The sequence below is a fragment of the Sorex araneus genome, chromosome 4 (assembly GCF_027595985.1).
Source record: "Sorex araneus isolate mSorAra2 chromosome 4, mSorAra2.pri, whole genome shotgun sequence".
Classification (NCBI taxonomy): Eukaryota; Metazoa; Chordata; class Mammalia; order Eulipotyphla; family Soricidae; genus Sorex; species Sorex araneus.
In genome coordinates this window covers 113,766,321-113,790,592 of record NC_073305.1, presented here as the reverse complement: position 1 = coordinate 113,790,592, position 24,272 = coordinate 113,766,321, and the positions used below count along the sequence as shown (strand labels likewise).

At 38.9% G+C, this 24,272-nt stretch overlaps 1 protein-coding gene across 3 annotated transcripts in view; it reads left to right on the top strand.

Annotated features, from left to right (window-relative positions):
- The window catches only part of CGA (glycoprotein hormones, alpha polypeptide), a 92,120-nt gene extending 69,835 nt beyond the window's left edge, over positions 1–22,285 (top strand). For 2 of the 3 annotated variants that reach the window (XM_055136568.1, XM_055136567.1), the window contains exons 2-4: positions 20,036–20,142; positions 21,181–21,365; positions 21,947–22,285. In XM_055136568.1, coding sequence (XP_054992543.1) covers positions 20,043–20,142; positions 21,181–21,365; positions 21,947–22,024 — 363 coding nt within the window. In that variant the 5' untranslated portion in view covers positions 20,036–20,042 and the 3' untranslated portion in view covers positions 22,025–22,285. Of the gene's footprint in view, positions 1–19,791; positions 20,143–21,180; positions 21,366–21,946 lie in introns of those variants that run through there. The other variant, XM_004605738.2, reaches the window with a different exon arrangement.
- The last annotated feature ends 1,987 nt before the right edge of the window (positions 22,286–24,272 follow it).

The window sequence follows — 24,272 nt, the reverse complement described above, 5'->3', positions numbered from 1 at the left end:
ATATTTTCATTGAGAATAATATGCTTTATCATATATACTTCCATTTTTACAGATTATGACTCCTATAAATATTTAGTATCAGTTTATAGTATTTGCAAACCTTGGTTTTGGTGTGCATCTTTTCAGCAATATCTATTAAAATGTGGAACAAAGCAAACTGATAAATCCTTGGTTTATTAGATTAAAATTATGGAAACATTATTGAAATGCCCCAGGGACAACTTTTTAGAAAAATACTATAGATAAACCCTATCATTTACTACATGGAGTTATTAAAGAGAGAGGAATTTAGAACAATAGGTGGCTCAAGGGAGTATTAGGAAATAATTTAGAGAAGACAACTGTAACAGTAAGAAACACATGGATCAAAGTCATGATGAAGAAAAAGGATTAACAAAATACTTCCAGAAAGGCTGAGTAGCATAGGTAGAAGGGTACTATGAATATCAGATCACTTTCCAGGTGATTTTTGCAAACTTTTAAATTTTGGGAAGTGTAGTTTTCTCACTTGCAAATAATAATGTTTTCCTCTGTAAGTATAAAGAGAATCAGAGAAACATAAATGAAATTCAATGTTTCTCTCAATTTTTCTATTTTCCAACAATCAGACACTAATCTGCATACTGAATCAATTAAAAAACATCTCCTTAAACAAATGAAATATCTTCCTTAAAAATAAAAGTTTGTGCATGCATGCGTGTGTGCGTGTTCGTGTGCGCGCGCACGCGCTCTCGTAGAAGGGGGTCGGGGCACTGTTTGGACCGCATCTGACTGTGTTCAGGGCTTACCCCTGGCCCTAAGCTCAGGGATCACTCTTGGCAGAACTCAGGGGACCATAAGCAGAGCAGGGGATGGATCCTGGGTTGGATGCGTGCAAGGCAAGTGCTGTTTCCATTGTACAAACTCTCTCGTCTATGAAATGATTTTCTTCATGCTGTTCTGTAGAAGGTGAAGTCAGATAATTATGTAAAGTAAAAATTTACATGAGTAAGTTATATTTAACCTGGCAAAACATAATGTTGCTCTAAAAAAGATGTCAGCATCTTATTTAAGAATACACCATCTGAAAAAAAATCACTTAAGTTCATTGTAAAGTATAAATATATGAAGGCACTAGACTGAAGTATGGTTCAGCATTAGGAATTTGAAATGGTAAAGAGGCTTTAAAAGAATCTTGGCTGGTCAGCCCAGTGACAGATTTTGTGAGTGCATTTTCCACCTTTAAATGTTTTTCAATCTGCCAAAATGAGAATAATATCTTACAAGGTTGTCATGAGTATTGATCATACTTACCTATTCAAGGTGCCCCAAAGAATATTTAATGTACATAAGTGCTCAATTAATGATAGCTACTGTTTTAATGTTGGGGTAGGTGAATTAGGCCACATTTGGTGGTACTCAGAGGCTATTCCTGGTTCTGATCAGGGGTCCTGGTGACTGAATTGCAGTTGATCACATACAAAGAAAGCACCTTACCTGCTATCTCTCTGGCTCTAAAGTGTGTTATCTTTATTATTATTAATGCCATATATTATTGTAGATAATGTATACAACAATGAATGCTAGCTCCCCAAAATTTCACACCTATTTATATTTCTTTCATAGATTAAAAATATATTACATAAGTTCAAATTTATTCATGCTGCAAACACACAGCAGAAACGTACTAGAAGACAGAACTGGGATTCTTTACCTCAGATGGGAGAAGAAATGTTTGTGACAAGAGAGAGCAGTTGTGGGAGAGATAGTGTAGCAGACAGGTCTCCCCTTGTCTTGCATGTGACCAATGAGGTTTCCACCTCTGTCATTCCATATGACTCCTCGAGCATTGCCAAGAGTGATCCTTGAGCTCAGAGCTAGGAGTTTGTCCTGTGCACTGCCTGTTGACAAACAATGAGAGACAGACAGACAGACAGACAGACAGACAGAGACAGAGACAGACAGATAGACAAACACACACACACACACATACACACAGAGTGAGAGAGAGGGAGAGAGAGCACCGTTGCTCTAGTTATCTATTGCTTCATCAAGCTACCCCAAAACTTAGTGGGTAGATCTTAAATTATTTTTATCTTCCAAAGTTTTGTAGGAGATGTACTGGGCTTAGTTGGACAGCTTTAATTTCATTTATTCATTTTGTGGTGCTGGGGATCAAACCCGGGGCAAAACATACATGCAAGGCAAATGCTCTACCACTGAGTAATATTCTGGGTTGTGCAGTTTGACATATCTTCGCAGGGCCAGAGCTATAGTACAGCAGGTAGAGTGTTTGCCCTGCACCTGGCTGGCTGATTCAGGTTTGATTCCCAGCAACCCATGTAGTCCCAAAAGTCCAGTAGGGGTGATCCCGGAGTATAGCCAGGAGCGAGTCCTGAGCACCACTAGATGTGCCTAAAGATCCCCTCCATCTTCTTCCCAACCCTCCAAAAATCTTCTCATACATTTGTGCTCAGTCTGGGAGCTCAACTGAACTGGGTTGTTTAGAATGGTTTCTTCACTCATTACTTCTTGGCCTTTTCTGCTTCCTTGATGTGATGTCTTATTCTCAAGTGTTTTATTCTCCATGTGACCTGGACTTCTTAGTCTCAGAATAGTAGTATTCTTTACATGGACGCTGACTTCTAAAAGAAGCAGGCATTGTCTGGTCCATGAAGGGATCTACTCATCAGCGGGAAGCATTGAGCCTCCCATATTCCCTTGGCATAAGTAGTCACAGGAACCTCCTGGGTCATATGCGGTGCTAAAATAGACACACATTTTTTGATGCTGGAGCAGCAAGTCATACCGCAGTAAGAATATAGATGGAATGGTATCTTTATGATTATTTTTGCAAACTTCAATGTCTATAAAAACTAACGGGCAATGAATGGAGGCTCCTCCTGGCAACTCCTCTGTTCTGTTTGTATCATAGGAAAAAATTCTTATAAAATAAAGTGTCATGATCAAGAAGTTAAAAATCCTGGCCTGTCCTTGCTATGATTGAAAGAATTCAAGGCAAAATAAATTTGTTTTTTTGAAAGACTAGGAGATCTTTCATAAGGATACTCAACCCAGCTGTGCAGCCAGACGGTTCAGCACTTGACCGGTGAAGCTGAATGGCTGGAGGCCCAGCAGGTTTGAGGCCATAGGGCCACATCCAGTGGTGCTGGTGAAGGAGCATGAACTTGGGGCTTAGTGAATGTAAGGCATGAACTCTCTAATCCTTTGAGCTATCTTTCTGGCTCAAATTAAATGTGATTTTATGACTTAGTGCTTTTAAATGGAAATGATAGTTGCTGGGCTGGAGCAATAGCACAGCGGGTAGAGCGTTTGCCTTGCACGCGGCCGACCCGGGTTCGATTCCCAGCATCCCATATGGTCCCCTGAACACCGCCAGGAGTGATTCCTGAGTGCAGAGCCAGGAGTAACCTCTGTGCATCGCCAGGTGTGACCCAAAAAGCAAAAAAAAAAAAAAAAAAAAAAGAAATGATAGTTGCTGTGTCAAAAGCTTGCAGGAGTATGGCTTGAATAAGCACTGCAAAATATAATGTATACATTTAATTAATTAATTAATTATCCCTGATGGTGCTCAGGGGACCATGTAGGATGCTGGGAATTGAACCTGGGTCAGCCACGTGCAAGGCAAAAGCCCTACCTGCTGTGCTATTGCTCCAGCCCAATGTATACATTTTAAAGTGACAAGAAAGATTCTGATATTACCGCTATAAAGCTCCACATAAAAATTTTCTGTCCTTTGAATGTTTTATTTTTCTGAGTGATAAATTTACACCATCCAACATTTTATTTTCAGGAGCAAGATTAGTAATTTTTAAAATTAGGTATTTTACCAGGTGATTTTACTCATAACAGAACATAAGAAGCATAAAAAAGAAAAGGGCAAAATACTCCTTTGGATTCTGACTGCAGAACTGATTTACCAGAGTGGGACAAGGGCGGGAGAAAGGCTGGAGATGTCTAGTGGTCTGTGATGGAGGGATACTGGTACTTTGCTGGGGAGTGAGGAATGATACCAGGCATTTGAAGAGGCATGAACCTTCAAAAATATATGCAGTGACCCAAACCAATAGTACCTTAATTTTTTAAAATAGGAGATTTTAAAAACAACTAACATTTTATTTTATTATATTCTTAAGGACAATTGACTTTTTAAATTAAGTGGATGAAAGAAAACACAGTTTAATATAAATGCACTTAAATATTAAATTTTATTTTAAAAGCACTTTTTAAAATTAAAAAAATTTTTAATTAATGAATCACTGTGAGGGTACAGACACAGATTTACATATTTTCCTGCTTGTGTTTCAGTTATACACTGCTTGAGTACCCATCTCTCCACCATTGCCCGTTCTCCACTGATGACCCTAGCATCCTTTCACTCCCCCATCTCATCCCTCCCACCCCACCCCGCCTCTGTGGCAGGGCATTCCCTTACAACTAACATTTTAATTTCTTATTTAAAACAATATCTCATGCTGTATAGTTTATTCTGTTAAAATTGTGTATTGATTTAATATATTATAAAATGATAATGTGCTAAAATAATCTAGCTGGGTAATGGAAAGATAACCAATATTTTAATTACATGCTTATGTTAACATTGTAAATTATCTTAGAGTACCAACTGGAGTAGAAATTATGCATATTATAAGCCTATTAAATTTGGTCAAAGAAACTTCTAAAAATAGAATTGTTACAAAGTGGCCTCAAAGGAATTGAGATCATTTTTATAATTCTATGAGTACTTCAGTTTTCTTCCAAGTACTGCCTGCTCTCTTTTTCTATTCTTTTTTCTTTTCTTTGTTCTCTTTTTTTCTCTTTCTTTTCGTTTTTTGGTGTTATGGGCCACATCTGGCTATGCTCAGTGGTTACTCCTGGCTCTATACTCAAGGATCACGTCTGCTAGGCTTGGGGGACTATACTGGGAATTAAACCCGGGTCAGCCGTATGCAAATATACCTGTTGTACTATTGCTCTGGCCCTTTTTTCATTCTTTTTAGTGTTAATAATTTAAGGTAATCATTTATCTATTCTTTCTAAGCACCCTCATCCATAAAGTAACTGTCTAAACTATCTCTTTATTTCCTCTTTTTTTTTTCTACATTTTATTTTGAAAAAAAATTGTTCCTTCAGCTTTGGAAGGGTCTATATCACAGTGATTCAATAAAGAAGTGTAAAAAATAAAGCAAAAAAATTTTGTTCCTTTTCAAACTTTGTGGAGCCACAAGATAGTACTATCAGTGAACAGAAATCCAACCCCCCAAACCACCACCAAACAGTGTGATTTCATTTGAATTTATTTGCTCTGAACTCTAAGCCATTTTGTGTTTATACTATTTGCCATCTCCCCCTGTGGGAGAATTTATAATGATGACTGAATGCATGAAGCTTCTGCACAAATGTTAAAGAAATAAATATATCTTTACAACTGTTGTGTTTCTTTTCACATAAAGTACACGTTCTTTATTCTATTTAGCTTTTCATGTCTCAGTTTTAATGTTCTCAGCCTACCAAATGTCACAGTATCTACACGTGTTTTCATGGCTGCATTCATCTCTATTTTGTACCCACTTGCCTTTGTTTGTGTGTTGGGTCATCATCATCATCATCCTGTTGATCGTCGATTTTCTCAAGCAGTCTCAGTAACGTCTCCATTCGTCTTAGCCCTGAGATTTAAGCAGCCTCTCTTTACTAATCCTCTCCAATGCCCTGCACTGGAGGCTCTTTCAGGGTCAGGGGAATGAGACCCATCATTGTTACTGGTTTTGGCGTATGAATATGCCACAGGAAGTTTGCCAGGCTCTGCCATGTGGGCAGGAAACTCTCGGTAGCTTGCCAGGTTCTCCCAGAGGGAGAATTAGGCTCTAAGATGTCACTTCCGGGAGTTTGGTTTTATAGTCTCTGTATATTGGCCATTGATGGCAGTTTCTGGGTGTGACCGCCTAGCTACTGGAAAATGGGGAATCTGGGCGGAAGAGGCCCAGTCCTTATCCGAGCAGGCTTGGAGGTCCCAGCCCCAAGTCCCACACACCTGGGTTTCTCTGCTGGTTCCTTCATGCGTGAGGTGAGTCCAAATGTTGTCTTAATCTTAGATTATTGGGACAGTTTTGCAGGAGCTCAACATTGTTTCAACGGGATGATGATGATGATGAAGACAACATTAATTATTTACATCAAAGAATGGAAGCTGAGGCAGTAGTGGGAATATTTTAACAGCTCTCTCCTTGTTAACCACACCCCAACCTCTCAACCATTCCTTGTTGACACCATCTTCGGAGAAAACTTTTGGTGAACACGTTCACAGGTTTCAAGGTCATGCTAGAGCTTGTGAGCAAAAAGGAAATGGGAATCTGCAGGATGGCTAAGGTTGCAGGTAGAAGCATAGGACGTTCACTCTTAGACCTAGGCTTCCAAATACATGAGGAAAGAAAACTAGAGTCCAAGTCCTCTCTAAGTAGTTTTCTGACTTCTGGCTGCAGACTCTGAATTAGTCTAACTGGAGGCAGAGGAAGGCACATTGGCTGAAAATAGAGGTGAACCTGCTCAGGACCTGTTAGCAGGAGGAAGTGAGATACAGGATCTCAAACATTCTTTCTCTTGTAACTTTCCACCTTCAGATCTCATCAAGGCATACAAGTGGCTCTCTTCTCTGGACCCCACACAATGCTAAAACAAACAGATACAGATGCTGTTAGCCAACTATGATAAGTACCTTTTTCATGTCAGGCAACATACTGGAGACTAAAGATCTCCCTTACAAGGTAACTTTGCCTCAGTGATCATTCACTGAATAGAGTCATCTTTTTCTGTCCTCGGTGAGTTAGAGCTAATGAGATGAAGCCTGGATTAAGTCTCAAAAAGTCAGTTAGCTTTCATTTGTTTTGTTAACGAAGGTTTATACTTCTAATCCTAGACAGTCATCTCAAAAATGTGTTATGAGTCAGCTGAACTTCCTTGTGTGGAAAGTCTGCATGAGTCACTCCATCTATCATTACTAACACTAGAAAAACTGCAAAGTTCACATCTCTGGCAGTGGAGAAGCCATGGAGAACAGCAGCAGTATCTTTGTAAATAAAGAGCAGAATGCCTCATTGCACCAAACACCTGCAATATCTTTGGGACAAACTTTTACTTATACGCACATATATATTTATGTTAAATACACATGGTTATTGTACTGGAACAATAGCACAGTAAGTAGGGCATTTGCCTTGCACACAGCCAACCTGGGTTCAATTTTTCTGTCCCTCTCAGAGAGCCCGGCAAGCTACTGAGAGTATCCCGCCTGCACAGCAGAGCCTGGCAAGCTCCTCATGGCAATTTGATATGCCCAAAACAGTAAAAAGTCTCACAATGGAGACATTACTGGTGCCCGCTCAAGCAAATCGATACACAACGCAACAACAGTGCTACAGTGCACATGGTTATTAAATATTAAGGATTCATGTTTATGATATAGTAAATATGCATATTTATTTGCCTTTGAGTATTTTAGTAGTAGAACAGATAATCCAGGGCTGTAGAACTCTCAGTTCTGATGATTTTATGAAGCACTGGTTTTCTTCTTTTAAAGTCTAGGATCAAATCAAGGGCCTCATATAGGCAAGGCAAATGCCCTACGACTGAGTCACTTCTCTTGTGGATTCCTTACTTTATCAAGATTTTTGGGTGTGTGACAGGGAGAGAGAAGGTGAAAAAAGAAGCCCCTTTTGTTATTCATTGCCTTCCCTTAGTGCTCACTCCTCTGGCCTGTTTTACTTTCTAAGGACGACCACAGGAGATCTCTCCAGTTTCTATTCTTTCCGCAGTGAGGTCTTTGCCACTACCATATAATAGAGTGGTTCCTCTATCTTTGTACCCTTTTTGGCATCTGGGGTAGGTACAGGTGTTCACCATACTTGGTACATGTATTTGTGTGTATGTAGGTTTCATATAGATGCTTGTAAAGTAGCACTGTAGCGCTGTCATCCCATTGTTCATCGATTTGCTCGAGCGAAGATGTTACTGGTGCCCACTCAAGCTTGTAAAGTACTTTGATAAAATGTTTACTTTTTCAATTAATCATTAAATATATTGACTATATATCATCATCATCATCATCATCATCGTCATCATCATCATCATCATCATCATCATCATCATCATCATCCCATTGATTGTCGAATTTGTCAAGCGGTCTCAGCAACCTCTCCATTCGTCCTATCCCTGAGATTTTATTTTATTTTTATTTTTAAATTTATTTTATTTATTTATTTATTTTACTTGGGTCATGGTTATAATTTTATTTATTTTTTTATTGAATCACCATGTGGAAAGTTACAAAGTTCTCAGGTTTATGTCTCAGTTATACAATGCTCAAACACCCATCCTTTCACCTGTGCCCATATTCTACCACCAAAGACCCCAGTATAGCTCCCACCCCCCGCCCCCCACCCCCATCCCTGCCTGCTTAGTTGTTAAATTTCACTTCATTTTCACTTTACCTTGATTACATTCCATATTTCAACACAACATTAACTATTGTTGGAGTTTTCCCCCAAGAAAGACAGCCCTACTGCCAATGCAGCATTTGATAATTAGTTTTCCATTGCTGAAACTGGAGAGATATGAAGTCCCGTTGTTTCAAGTACATAGAGGTTTTCCCCCCTCCTTCCCGAGCCACCAAGTTCATGCCTGCTTAATGAATAGTCCTTATATTATGGCTGACACCACGCGGCCCTACGAGAAAAATGGATATTTCCAGTCCTCGGCCGGCGTGGGGCTATGGCTTAGTTCAGTCTAGAGACATGGTTGCAAGTAGTTTCTGGAACCGGAAGTAGTCTAGTTAGGCTCCAGGTTCTGGTTGATCAGCAACATCGCGGCCACTCAAAAGTGTGGCCACCCGGGTCGAGTCTTGGCAGAGCATGCGCTGGTATCGGCCCGAGACTTCCCAAGCGTCCCGCTGTTCCAAGTATATATATATATATATATTTATATTTTTTCCCCCTCCCATTCCCGCGCCTCTAAGTTCATGCCTGCTTAATAGACTTCATAATATGGTGGACACCACACTGCGTTTCTCCCAGAAAAGGGAAAAGAACCGAGAAAGAAGGATATTTCCTCACCTCGGCCGGTGTGGGGCTTTGGCTTAGTTCACAGTCTAAAGAAATAGCTGCTACTTTGATTACTTTCAATATTTCAACAAAAAACTCAGTACTATTGTTTGGAGTTTCCCCCCATAGTAAGACCTGCTAAAAAGGAACCTTTTCACGTTGCTGACAATCAGGAGATATTAGGTCGCAGCCACGTGGTTTGGTATTTCTATATGAAGTCCAGGGAAAATTCTTTTGGTAATTGCATCACTGCAATCTTTTACTTCCCTTTTGTGGTGCTCATATGATGGAGAAGCCTGGAGAGAAGAACCGTGCCCCGCTGGAGGCCCATGGGCCAGTAGCTCCGATCACACAGTTTGGAGGCATTTTTGGGGCGCAGCTCGTGTCCAAAGGAATTCAGTTGCCTCCGGAGTCGAGCTTGCGTGGTGGCAGAAAAGAACGTACCCACATGGCACTGTGCTTAAATATCGGATGCAGGGCGGATCCAGAAATCCTGCCCCCTTGGCTTTCCCGGACTTTCGCGGGTACCTGCATACTCTAAAAACCGGCAATCGCCTCGCTGCGTTCAATAAGAGAGAGTTGAGAGAGAAAAGACCGTGCCCCGCTGGAGGCCCATGGGCCAGTAGCTCCGATCACACAGTTTGGAGGCATTTTTGGGGCGCTGTTCGTGTCCAAAGGAGTTCAGTTGCCTCTGGGGTCGAGCTCGTGCGGCGGCAGAAAAGCCTATCCCTGAGATTTTAGAAGGCTCTCTCTACTCGGCCTTCCCAATGATTTCGCATTGGAGGCTCTTTCAGGGTCAGGGGAATGAGACCCAGCGTGTTACTGGATTTGGCATATGAATACACCATGGGAAGCTTGCGAGGCTCTCCCATGTGGGCAGGAAACTCAGTAGCTTGCCAGTTTTTCCCAGAGGGAGAAGTAGGTTATGAGATATCGCTTGGCCGCACGCTTCTGGGAGCTTGCTTTTAAGTCTCTGGATGTTGGCCGTTGATGGGATTACACACACCTGGGCTCCTCTGCCGGTACCTTCATGCGTGAGACTCGTCTGAACGTGTGGAGAGTGGCCTTGAGCATGGCTGTGGCTAGGTTCCGGGGGTCTTCGGCCGCCGGGAGCTCTGCTCGGGGTGGGGAGGGAAGCTGGAGCCCATCCTCTCGAGGGGCCCCGGGGAAGACAGCCAGGCACGTGGGCAAGAGACTTTCTGACTATATATACTATATGACTATATTGACTATATATAATTACAATACATAATATGTAAGACTGTTAAATTATAATCACAAATGGTAATATTATATTACCATTATATTATATTGTAATGTTTTTTGTTTGTTTTTTGGGCTATACCTGGCTATGCTCAGACCTATTCCTGATTCTGTGCTCAGGGATTACTCCTGTCAGTGCTCAGGGGACCATGTGTAGGGTCTGCAATGTGCAAGGCAAGCACCTTATGTGATGTACTATCTCTCTGGCCCAATACTAATGTTCTTTTTTTAATTTCAAGAAAATGATCTTTTCCTAATAGAATCATATTGTATCAATAATTTAAATTCACAAAGATAGAGACTTGGACATAAACTTAAACACACACAATTGAGTAGGCTTAGAATGCTAATGTTTTTATTTTTTTTCCTCTTTGGGTCACACCCGGCAGTGCACAGGGGTTACTCCTGGCTCTCCACTCAGGAATTACTCCTGGTGGTGCTCAGGGGACCATATGGGATGCTGGGAATCAAACCCGGGTTGGCCGCGTGCAAGGCAAATGCCCTACCTGCTGAGCCCCTATAAAGTGATCCTTTTTCATGGCAAGCTCAGCTCTTACAGTCACATATTAGTCAGCTACAAATCACATAGCTAAGTGAGAATGGCCTCTCTCTAGTCAATTTATTTATTTATTTATTTATTTATTTGTTATCTCCCAATTGTACTAAATGGGCCACAGGGACCACTTTCAGCAATTCTCAGACAACAAGAGCTCTACCAACAGTCGAATCCTGAAGCTGTTGAATGAGATGCTGCCCAGACCCCGTTGTGCTGAGAACTGTCTTAGTACAAGCAGTAGTAGGACTTGAGGGACTCCAGTGCTGCATTAGGCCATGCTCGGGGGATCCAGGGTAAGCTGCATGCAAGGCATACATGTACCTGGTCCTTTTACTACCTCTCAGGCCCTCTAGGAAATTTGTATCTAAAAATATTTTACTTTGTCAAACACTTATTCTAAGTTATCATTTAAGAGCTTGTTTGTTTCTTGGGGTGAATGAAGGCTCATACTAGGAAAATATGATTGAGTTTATTATTTCTGTTCTGTGAGCTAGAACCATGCAATTGCCTTTCTTTTGTGCATGGCCAGGGTGCAGGTCAATTAGAGGGATGCAGTTTCTATTTGTAAGTAGCTTGCATGTGGATGGGAAGACAGATTCAGAACAGATTGACCATTTATCTATGACTGATATGCAGAGTGACAGGTGGGTGCAGTGAAGAGAGTTATTAGCGTGACTTTGGAGATGGGTGAAACCTTTACAGAGAAACTGACCGCTGGGCAACTCCTTGGAGGTGGGTGGCTGAGAAAGGGGTAAAGGAAGGTATTAAAGGCCAGTTTGAGAAAACACACACCTACTTGGAATCATATGACTGTGAAGCAATGATCAGCAGGAGGCCAATGATGAGCAGCCATGCTTAGAATATGTGATGTTTGGGGCCCGGGAGGCAGCAGGATGCTGGTTTCCAGCGCCACAGGATCCTACAGCACTGCTGCAATCAATCCTTGAGTCTAGGATCTGGTGTGGGTCAATCTGGTGTGGGTCACTCCACCATCCCTCCCCCCTCACCTCTCCCACCCACCCAATAGCACACATGATGTATGTAAACCTCTTTCTCTTGGAATACAAAGAATCGAGCATATTTTGAAAAATAGCATAAATCTCAGCGAATGTAATCTTTTTTTCTTGCCTTGATTCTTAATGATATTTTCCCTCTAAATTCTAAGGCAGAAATGTCTAAAGAAATCATTAGGATGAGAGAAAGATTTATGAAAATGGCTGATAAAAGAGTTATGAAAGTGTTTTTAAAAATACCTCAAAAGTGAGGGTCAATCCTTTCTGCTGGGTTAATCTCATTTCATTTAGAAATGAAGACAAAGTCATTTCAATTATTGAAAGCTAAAGCAGTGGTGACTTTGGTTTTGCTTCTCAGTGCTCTTTATCATAAAGCAAACTCTAAAATGTGTATTGACTCTGTGCTCTCACATTCTGCAATCTTGTTATAAATGTTTCTCTCTGAATTTATTCTGGTATAATTGTTCACTGCATAATGCTGAATTTTCATAATATATGAGCTGCAATGCCTAAGTAGAATGCTGGTTTAAAAAGGAAAACAGTTTCAATTCTGTTAATTTCTTTACTGCTCTGTATATTACCAAGGCAAAAAGTTCTCAAACTTTTTGGCCTCAAAATATTTTTACACACTAGAAAATGACTGAAGAGTACTTTTTCAAGTATGAATATTTACTGATTCAGAAGTTATGTTAGAAATTTGTTTATTTAAAATGATGTTAAGGGGCTGGAGCTATAGCACAGCGGGGAGGGCGTTTGCCTTGCATGCGGCCGACCCTGGTTCGATTCCCAGCATCCCATATGGTCCCCTGAGCACCGCCAGGGGTAATTCCTGAGTGCAAAGTTAGGAATAACCCCTGTGCATCGCCGGGTGTGACCCAAAACGCAAAAAAAAAAAAATAAATAAAATAAAATGATGTTAAGTCTATAACATGTTAGCAGAATTAGCACATTTTTATGAAAAATATAGAATTCCAAAACACAATCAGTTGTGTGAAATTATTTTACCTTTTTTCAATTTTTAAAATACGCCTCTGTTTTTTATTATTTATTTATTTATTTATTTTATTGAGTCACCATGTGGAAAATTACAATGCTTTCAGGTTTAAGTCTCAGTTATACAATGCTGAAACAACCATCCCTTCACCAGTGCCCATATTCTACCACCAAAAAAAAAATTAAAATACTAAAACCCCAGTATACCTCCCATCTTGCCCCCCCCCCGAACTGATAAATTTCACTTTACTTTCTCTTTATTTTGGTTACATTCAATATTTCAACAAAAACCTCACTATTATTGTTAGGAGTTCCCCACTAGAGTCAGACCTGTTGTGAAGAGATATGAGGTCGCGCAGTTTTGGATTTCTGTATTTTAGCAACTAAGTCCAGGGAAGTTTCTTCCAGATATTGGATCATTGCAAGCTTGAGACTCTCATCTGTGGTCGTCATAATATGGCGGTCGCCACGCCCTTCACCCCCGGCAAGGAAAAAGGCGGGAGAGAGAAATACCTTTCACCTCCTGGGCAGGAATGGGGCTGCGGCTTAGTTTTCAGTCTGGAGACATTCTGCAAGGAGCTGCCCATACTAAAAGTAGTTTAGCTGGCCTCTGGAGTCATGCTCTTGCATCTGGGGAGAGGTCGCACACGTGCGGCCCCCAGGATCTCATTTCGGCAGCGAGCCACGCCTGTGTTTTTTAGAGTGTAGAACATAACTACACCTTGTGTATTTCCTTAAGCAGTTGCAGTGTCCCATGCCATAGGACCTCTAAAATTCCTTTACACAGTGGAAAAAGCAAATATTACCTGAGTATTACAATGAAAATAATTTTGAGGGTCTCCCATCCACTACTCAGGGCTTCTGGGGGCCACTCTTAGTGATACTAGCCCAGCTATCCAGGCCTGACAGTGCATAGCCTGTGGGTCTGTGGGTCACTAGGGCCACATACATTGGCCTGGGGTAGGGGGCATATGGTGCCAGATCCGTACCAGGGTCTACTGCATGCAAGGTGTGTGCTCAGCTCCAGATCTTAGAACTATTTCTCTGGCTTTGATGTCGACTGCTTCCTATGTGCTTATTTTGGGTCTGTCTGCTCTCTCCAGTTAAATGCTCATTTTCTAACTGGATTATTCTGTTGATATTTAAGAGCTATTTATTTATTCTTGATACTACTTCTTTATTGGATATATGGTTTGCAAATATTTTGTATCAGTACCTTGCATTTCATCTTGCTAAAATAACATTACTTCATAATCTGAATGAAGCCCAATTTATCAAGAATCATGCTTTTGTTGTTAATCCTAAAAACATCTTACTTGATCTCAAGGCTTTTCTTTTTTCAGTTTTTCCCTTAAAAGTTTTTAGGTTTAGATTTTTACATTAATGATCCATACTGAGTTTTTTTTCCCCGATTTGAAGCACTGTGATTTACAATACTGTTAATGATAGGGTTCTATGCATATAATGTTCCATACCACACCCTCCACAGAATGTCTGCTTTCTTCCACCATGGTCTCAGGTGTCCCAACTCCCTGGGTAAGTCCAATTCTATAAAGCAGTTATTAAGTTTTATTGTCCTTGACCATCTTTTATTCACATACTATGTTTCTTTATATCCCAAGTATTAGATCATTCTGTATCTCCCTCTCCTTTCGGCTGACTCATTCACACAACACTCTCTAGCTTCATCCATGTAGTGGCAATTGTATGGTTTCATCTTTTTATTGCAGAGTAGTATTTCATTATTTATATATACTGCACAGCAGAAGCACTGGTATTTCATTAGGAAAAACTGCTTCCTGGCTCACCTGTCATTTTCATAAGCACCCACAAAATTAGTTTAACTCAGCAGACCCATATCCTGGAGCCCAGCTAACTTATGTAAGCAAGCATAGCGTGGCAAGCACAGTTACAGAAACAAGAAAAAGTGATTACACAAAACAATGAACTATTGGGGCTGAAGCAATAGCACAGCAGGTAGGGCTTTTGTCCTGCACGAGGTTCACCTGGGTTCGATTCCCAGCATCCCATATGGTCCCCGGAGCACTGCCAGGAGTAATTCCTGAGTGCATGAGCCAGGAGTAACCTCTTTGGGTGTGACCCCCCCAAAAAAAAACAACAATGAACTATTGACCTTTAACCATCTTACCTTTGGGGGCCCTGTCCTATTGTTTCTATTTGCACTCTGTGATTGGGCTGGTTTCCTAATGGAACAGTTACAGGGAATCAGTATATTTATGGAATACTTCAGACAACTAAAAAGTAAACTTGTAAAGTAACTATACTTAATATTGCTACTGTTTCAGCAACAAATCATAGAGAGTAACATATCTATATACACCTCTCGGAGAACCTGGCAAGCTACCGAGAGTATCCTGCCCACACGGGCAGAGTCTGGCAAACTACCCGTGGCATATTGGAGATGCCAAAAAACAGTAACGATAGGTCTCATTCCCCTGACCCTGAAAGAGCCTCCAATCGTTGGGAATGACCAGTAAGGAGAGGCTGCTAAAATCTCAGGCCTGGGAGGAATAGAGACATTTCTGGTGCCTGCTCGAGTACATCAATGAACAATGAGATGACAGTGATGCAGTGATATACTGCAGTTTATCAAGTCATCTGTCTTGTTCACTTGTTTCTATACTGTTGTTTATATTTCTATACTTTGGCTACTGTGAATAGTGCTGCACTGCTGAGTTAATTGTCACATAAGGTAGAAAGCTTACATTATGTCTTTGTTAATGCCCTAGCAAGTGTTGAAATGGTTGAATTCCTTTGTTAATTGTTTGGCATCTTTGTCAAAAGCTGGCTGGACATACTTGTGTAGATCTATTTCTGAGTAATTTATTCTGTACCAATTGTCTATATATCTATCTCTCTGCCAATATCACACTGTTTTGATTATTGTAGCTATGTAATAAAACTTAACACTAGGAAGAATAATTCCTCCCACTCTGTTTCTAAAATTGTTTTAGCTATTCTAGATCCTTTGCATTTCAATAATAATAATCTTTTATATGTCTACAAAAGCTGTGCTGAGATTTATTTAAAGTTTTTTATTTATTCAATCAGTATTTTATGATTTTCAACATAAATAAAACCTGTGCATATTTTGATGCACTTATACCAATACATTTAATTTTCTTAGAAATAATTATAAATTGTATTTTATTTTAAATTTGTTTCTAAGGGTTGGGAATGTGCTCAGTGGTAGAGCATTTGCTTTGTAAGTGTGAAACCCTTGGTTTGATATTAAGCACTTAAAAAATAAATAAAAAGAAAGAAATTTGATACTAGAGATGCAATAGACTTTTTTATGTTCATCTTGTGTCATACAGTCTTGCTGAACTCACTAGTTTCAGATTCTTTTATGGAGGTTCCTAGTTGCTACTTGTTTGTTTGGTTTTTGTTTTGGGGGCCACACCAGGGCTTCTTCCTGACTCCATGCCCTGGGATCACTCCTGGTAGTCCTTGAAGTAACATATGTTGTAATCGAGATTGAACCAGAGTCATTCTCATGAAGGACAAGTTTTAATCCCTGTGTTATCTTTGCAGTCTTCACTCCCCAACCTTTCTGAAAAATAAATAATGATGCCATTTACTTAATTTTATTTTTTCTTTTCAACCTTCTTAACTTTAATTAATTTTTCTCCTTTATTATTCGGCTGGTGATGATTTCCGGTAATATACTTAGTAAGAGAGGTGAAAGTAGACTTTATAACGATGTTTCTGATCTTAGGGAGACAGATTTGTTTTTTTCACCAAAACTGTCATCGTTGCTCATGGATTTGTTCGAGCGGGCACCAGTAATGTCTCTCATTGTGAGACTTACTGTTACTGTACATATCCAATATGCCACGGGTAGCTTGCCAGGCTCTGCCATACGGGCAAGATACTCTCGGTAGCTTGCCGGCTCTCCAAGAGGGATGGAGGAATCGAACACGGGTCGGCTGCATGAAAGGCAAACGCCCTACCGCTGTGCTATCACTCCAGCCCCTGTGCTATTGCTCCAGCCCCACCAAAACTAGGTTTTGCAAATTTTTATCAGGTTGAGCAAATATTTAGGATTCTTCTTTGCTGAGAGTTTTTAACCATGAAAAAGAATTGGGTGCTGTCAGTTGCTTTTCTTCACTAATTTATTTAATCATGTGATATTTTTTCTTTAACCTACAAATATGATGAATTAATCTACATGAATTTAAAATACTGAGCCAGCCTTGCATACCATTAATTATTCTCAGTTGTTCAAGTTGCATAATTCTTCTTACACATTTTGGGTTCAATTTTCTTTATTTATTTTAAAAAAATTAAAGAAATGAAAGCACCATGATTTGAGAAGTTCTCTGTATTTGGATTTTAAACATACTATGCTCCAGAACCAACCCCCCCCCCACCAGTCTGTGCCTTCTTGCCTCCACCAGGATTACCATGTTCCTTTCTACCCACACTCTCCTCTCATCCCCATCCTGCCACCCTGACAGGCATATTGTTAAGTTTGATTGTTGAAATTTGGATCTCTTGTTTTCAGTGTTGTTGGCTCTGTGGCTTGGATATTTAGTTATACCACCTTTACTCAACCTGTGTATTCAGATCCCCTTGGCCCCTGCTCTCCATTGCTTCCTCTATAGCTCTCACCCCATCTCAATTTCCCTTCTCTGCTCTTCTCCCTCTTATACTCTAAGGTCTAGGGTGATCTTGGCATCCCCTACTTTCAAACATTGCATTCCCTTGCCCAATTTTTCTATATGCTACAAATAAATGAGATCATCCTATGTTTGTCCTCCTTCTTCTGACTTACTTCATTTAGCATGTTATCTTTCCATTCCATCCATGTTGCAGTGAGTTGCATCATTTTATATTTCCTTATAGCTGTGTAGCAGTTTTCCACTGAGTATATATACTAAATCTTCATGATCCTCTTATCTATTTTTGAACACCAAGGTTAATTCCATATCTTAACCATTGTACTAAGTGCTGCAATAAGGAGTGGTGTGCATATGTCTTTTGAATGAATGTTTTTGTGTCTTGGGGGTAGATATCTACAAGCTGAGTTGCTGGGTCATATGGGACCTCAATTCTTAGTTTACCGAGATACCGCTATACTGTTTTCCATAACATTTGAAACATTCTCACTAGCAGTGGTCCCAGTATTTTTTTAAATTTTTTTCTTTATTGGTCACACCCGGCGATGCACGGGGTTATTCCTGGCTTTGCACTCAGGAATCACCCCTGGCATTGCTCAGGGGACCATATGGGATGCTGGGAATCGAACCCGGGTCAGCCGCGTGCAAGGCAAACGCCCTACCCGCTGTGCTATCACTCCAGCCCCGGTCCCAGTATTTTTCATATGTGCCATTCGTACTGGTGTGAGATGTCATCTTTATTTGGATTTCCCTAATAAGTGATGATAAGCATATTTTTAGGTTCCTGTTTGCCATCTGTTAGTCTTCCTCAGATACATTATTTATTTATTTTTTGGGTCACACCCGGCAATGCACAGTGGTTACTCCTGGCTCTGCACTCAGGAATTACTACTCTTGGATGCTGGGATTCAAACCCGGGTTGGCCACATGCAAGGCGAATGCCCTAACCACTGTGCTGTCACTCCAGCCCCAGATACATTATTTTTAAGAAGGACATTTGTATCTAATTTCATGAGATGCATTTATCTCTAGTTTTCTTTGTTCGCACAATCTTGGACTTTGGTGTCAGGGAGATTGAGACCTCATAAAGTGAATTGAGAACTAATCTTACTGTTCTGTTTTCTAAAAGAGATTCTGAAAAGCTGCTATACATTCTTTGTATGTTCTATTTTTTTTTTAGTAATAGATACTTTATTTCCCTCTATATATTCTTGCATATCCACTTTGTTTAACATTTTTTCCAAATAAAAATGCTAAAGCTCCTTCATAAGCTAACATATTTTAAAAAGATCCTTTGATAATAGTTATCAATAAGTCCTAATTCCATTGATTTACATGGAAAAAGGGAAGACTCAATTTATTACCTATTTCCTAAAGATAAATTTAAATTTCCTAAAGATAAATTGAGCATAGGCAATCCTTAACATTTTCAGCTAAAAGGTAGGGTTTAAAGACTTGATTGTTTATCCTATGTGAACTTTTCCAAGAAATGGAGGAATACAATCCAATTCCCCATTTCTTTATTTTCAGATGCAGTTAGGTTAATGCCTTGATATTAATAACTCATTTGTTCTTGGATTGCCTGCCCTTATGCATTCAAAATGCTTGGATAATCTGACTTCTTGCCTTTAAAATATATAAAGTTATATCTATAGGTATATGTCTATAGTTATATGTAAATCAAGAAGTGAATTTAAGAAAGTTTTAAGATCCTTTACCATCTTCTCCTGCAACATTGTGTGGAAAAACTGTGAAATTCCAATATTTAACATTTATAATAAATCTTAGAGCTCACCTACCACCAGTGAATAAAAGTAGAAGAGAAATTGTCCTTTCTATGATTCAATCTGTGAATGTGGGTTGAGGTTTTAAATTTTACATTCAAGTCTATCAGTTATCTATCTATTGATCCATCGATTGATCCATCAATCTACCTTTAAACACTTCATATTCTTATATATCCAGTTTTGTTAATTTTTTTCCCAAATGAAAAAGCTAAAGCTTCTTCTTAGGCTAATGTATTTTATTTTATTATTTTATTTTATTATTTTTTTATTTTTTATTGTGGAAAGTTACAAAGTTACAAAGTTTTCAGGTTTAAATCTCAGTTATACAATGCTCGAATACCCATCCCTTCACCAGTGCTCATATTCCACCACCAAGAATCCCAGTATAGCTCCACCCCGCCCCCTCACACCCCAAACCCCCCCTAGGCTAATGTATTTTAAAAAGATCATTTGATAACAGTTATCAATAAGTCCTATTCCATTGATTTATATGAAAAAAGGGAAGACTCAATTCATTACCTTTTACCTAAAGATAAACTTAAAGTATTTTTATGCAATTTTAAAGCATGTTGGGAGCTATAGGTGAGGGGTCATGGCACAAATGACTTAGTAGTGATGTTAAAATTTCTGGTTTTTATGACATGGGAGTCAATCTTACAGTAATGTTTTTTTCATGTCTGTTTTGCAGGAAAGTCATGGATTACTACAGGAAACATGCAGCTGTCATTCTCGTTACATTGACTATGTTTCTGCATATTCTCTATTCCTTCCCTGATGGTGAATTTGGAATGCAGGGTGTGTGACCTATGTTGGGTTTTCAGTAATAAGACACATTTCTAGATATATATATCAATAATTCCATTAAAGCATTTATACCTCCTTTAAAAATCTTTGCAGATAGGTATATTTTTGCAGATGGATACATAACATAACTAAGCACTTATATATTGAGAATATAAAACTAAATTAGATTCAGAAAACACATAGTGTAAATATCTTACATTTCATTTGAATAACATTCAATGATGCTATTTAAATAGCAACCTATAAATTATCATCTGAAATCAATTTCTTATTAATCTTTATCTGAAATTTACAAGTAGAAATTTACTCTTATTTAGTTGTCTCAGTTTTCTTGAAACTGGAATATCTGAGGCATTTTAGTATTGTCCTTGCAAATGAATTTTCATCAGTTAGTGAGAAAAATAAAACCACTCTATGCAGTCAAGTTGCTTTGCTGATTTGTTTGAAAAATCTTAAACAGGAGCTGATATGATTCCATTTGCTATAAAGTTGTGAGCTACTATTGGTTATAGTTTTTTCTCCAGACAATGATAATATTTGAATCTCAATTCCCAATTGCATATGCTGATTTAATATCAGGCTCTCCATACTTACTGAGCTTTCTTAATTTTGAAATATTTTTCTTTGCCTCTCTGTTTGTAATGCTATGAGATAAAACAATAGAAGATTCTGAAGGGAAATATTTTGCCTATGAGCAGAATTCTCCTCTCAGATAAACATGGTGTTTCATCTGTCAAGTTTTGTGTTCCCTATAGGCACACTATTAGCATTGCAAAAGGGAATGCATGCTTAAAAAGAAACTGCCACTATTGGGATTTTCCATGCTTATCTAAAAAAAAATTTTCCTATGAAAATAGCTGTAATTAATATAAATAGAATAACATGTATGAAGATTAGCATATAACTCTCAATATTTATTTCCTTTGATGTCCCATAAAGAAAAGAAGATTTATCATCCCACAAAAAGAAAAATATTCCTTTTGAATAATTTTTGAATTAATTTGCTCTTGGCCTTTTTGTGTGTGGTAGGTTGCCCAGAATGCAAACTAAAGGAAAACAAATATTTCTCCAAGCTGGGTGCCCCAGTTTACCAGTGCATGGGTTGTTGCTTCTCCAGAGCATATCCCACACCAGCAAGATCTAAGAAGACAATGTTGGTCCCAAAGAACATCACCTCAGAAGCTACATGCTGTGTGGCTAAAGCATTTACCAAGGTGAGAACTTAAAGGGTCCCTGCAACTTTCTAACCATCCAATCAGTGCAATGTCCTTAAAATACAGATAGGAGGGGCTAGAGCAGTAGCACAGCAGGTAGGGCGTTTGCCTTGCACGAGGCTGACCTGGGTTCTATTCCCAGCATCCCATATGGTCCCCCGAGCACCGACAGGAATAATTCCTGAGTGGGTGCAAAGCCAGGAGTAACCCCTGTGCATTGCCGGGTGTGACCCAAAAAGAAAAAAAAAATACAGACAGAGGTTAAAGGCAGAAGTTGTCTAATACCCTTTTTGGGAGTTACAAGAGTGAGGGATTGCACTGTCACCTTTAATCAAAAGTCACAAAGTTTGTGGGCATAGGCTTGATTTATTCCGAATGAACAGAATAAGGATGTGGGGAACAAGGGGCAGGATGGAAAAGAGTACTCTATGCCTGCTCAATACAAGACTGACCCTGACCTTTCAGAGTAAAAGTAACAGCTCAAAGAGGGAGTATGCCAATGTAGCAAGCATCTATTTAGTTCAGCTAGCCACAGATCATTTTCATTTTTGCTTGTCTAATATTTTCCCTATTCTCTTTAGGCCACAGTAATGGGAAATGCTAAAGTGGAGAACCACACAGAATGCCACTGTAGTACCTGTTATTACCACAAATTTTGACTATGTTGCAAAGAGCCGCTGATGATTGCTAGCTTCCCAAGATGAAAAATTAATTTGTTCAGTGCTATGGCTTTGAGACATAAAACCTCCTTTCCCCTTATCATACCTCTACCGACATGCTTCAAGGATATACTGCAGCTTAATTGTCTTATTATTTTTCCAATGATATAATCAATAATCGAGTTCTTTAAATTTGGTATGAGCTTCGAGCATGATCATTAAAAACCTGGTCCCACTAGAAATAAAGTCTTTCAATCATGACTATCACTGAATTCTACTTTTTTCTTAAATGTTAATATCTAGGTGTTTGTTTATTTATTTATTTATTTATTCATTCATTTTTGTTCATTGGCGGAGAGAGCCAGTGAATGAACTGGGGTCCCAAGCACTCAGTGGCTTGGTTTCCAGAGACTCATTTAGAACAACTTCTGAATCTTTTACCCAGTGGGCTAGTTACGAGATAGTTCATTGGGACGAAGGAAAAAAGTGTGGGTTTCTGTTTCTTTCTATCCATGTTGTATCACTCCTTTAAATTTCCATTTTGAAGCGTTTTATAAGAGCACAGATATATTAGTATTGTTCAATTACATATCTATGGTATGCAGCTTTTGTTTTTTTCTTTTTTTGGTTTTGTTTTAGCACCACATCCAGTAGTGCTCAGTAGCTACTCATGGCACAGTGCTTATTCCCTAGAGCGCTTGGGGAACCATGCTGTGTCATAGATCCAACAAACACTTTCAGCATACAAAGCAAGCATACTAGCACTTTGCATCATCTTTCTGATCCATTATTTTATAAACAGATGATTATGCATATATTGGAGATGCTTGGTCTGAAACCTTTTACTAAAGAAGTATACAAATTGAAATTATTAGACAATAATTTCCTAGGGTCAGAGAAAGGCAAAATCCTTCTCAGTCTAAAGTTATATTTACCTGGCTTATGTATAACAAAAAAAAAATGTTGGCAGCATCTTTATGAGTCTTTGGTGGCCATGTTGTAACTAAGTGAATGGTGGCCAAGGAAAGAGCATTATTGTCCTTAATTAAAATTGGTTATCACTCCAAAACTCCAGTTAGAACCAGGCACTTTAATAATTCACATTCAGGTGTAGATGGGAATCTTGATGAACATGGTACTCACTGTGCACTTACTATCAATGAGGTAGTGTACTAAGTACTTTCACTTCAAATGTTCCAGAGCAGTTTCACGCTCAGAATCACATTTTTGAGCATTTATACTTAAAAGCAAAGATAGTTTTTACTTTGAGGACCACGGTTTTATGTTAAGTAAATGACGTTAGCTATGGTATAGATCAAAGTTACCCAAAAGTTCTACTCTTAAAGGAACCTGAAATTAATTAAAAAAAAAATCACATCAGTTACAGAAGTTCAATAAGATGCTTTTTCATCATCACTAATTTTTTTTTTAAGATTCCATTTCTAAGTAAAGTCAGGTTGGGATAAATTGGGGAAAAATTCCTGTCAGGTTGGGAGACACACCAAAACCAGGGTGAAACATTAAAATAGATCTTTGTTCTCTTTAAGAAATAAAGATGCAGATATTACTTCATTTTTCATCTATCTATTTATTATACTTCTATTTTATGACTATAAGAAATAAATCATTGTGGGGATTCAGAGATAATGGCATTCTTTGCATGACAAGATTGAGAAAATATAATATGCCTTAAATTGAAGAACAAAGGCGTTGATTTTGGATCACTCAAACATTTGACAGATATTTTATTGAGAATTTACTATGTGTCAGCCCAAAAGAATTGTTCTGGATAATTGAAAAGAAATGGAAAGCTTCTAACTGAAGTTTCCTTGTCCTTGTGGGATTCGACAGTGGGTATATAAGAAACAATAGGTGAGAAGAGGGATATCACTGTGGTAACTTAAGACAGTCAAATTAGAACTGATGAATACTCAGGTGAAATGTCATGGCTATATTGAACTTCATACTTGATCATGTGCCAGGCATGGTGCTTGTTCTAGAAAAGCCAAGATTAATATAACACAAGCTGCGTTGACCCAATCTATATAGTGAAGTTGGGAGGAAAGTCATAAACAAAGAATCACAATGTAAAAGGGTGTGAACTTTGGTAGTTAAAGGGAAATATGGTTAACTTGTTGGAACTTTACACAGTAGGAGATACTGAATACAAAAGATAGAGATATCTTCAGAGATACTGAATATAGAAGATAAGTAGAAGAGAGATAGATATAGGGATTGGTTATAGAAG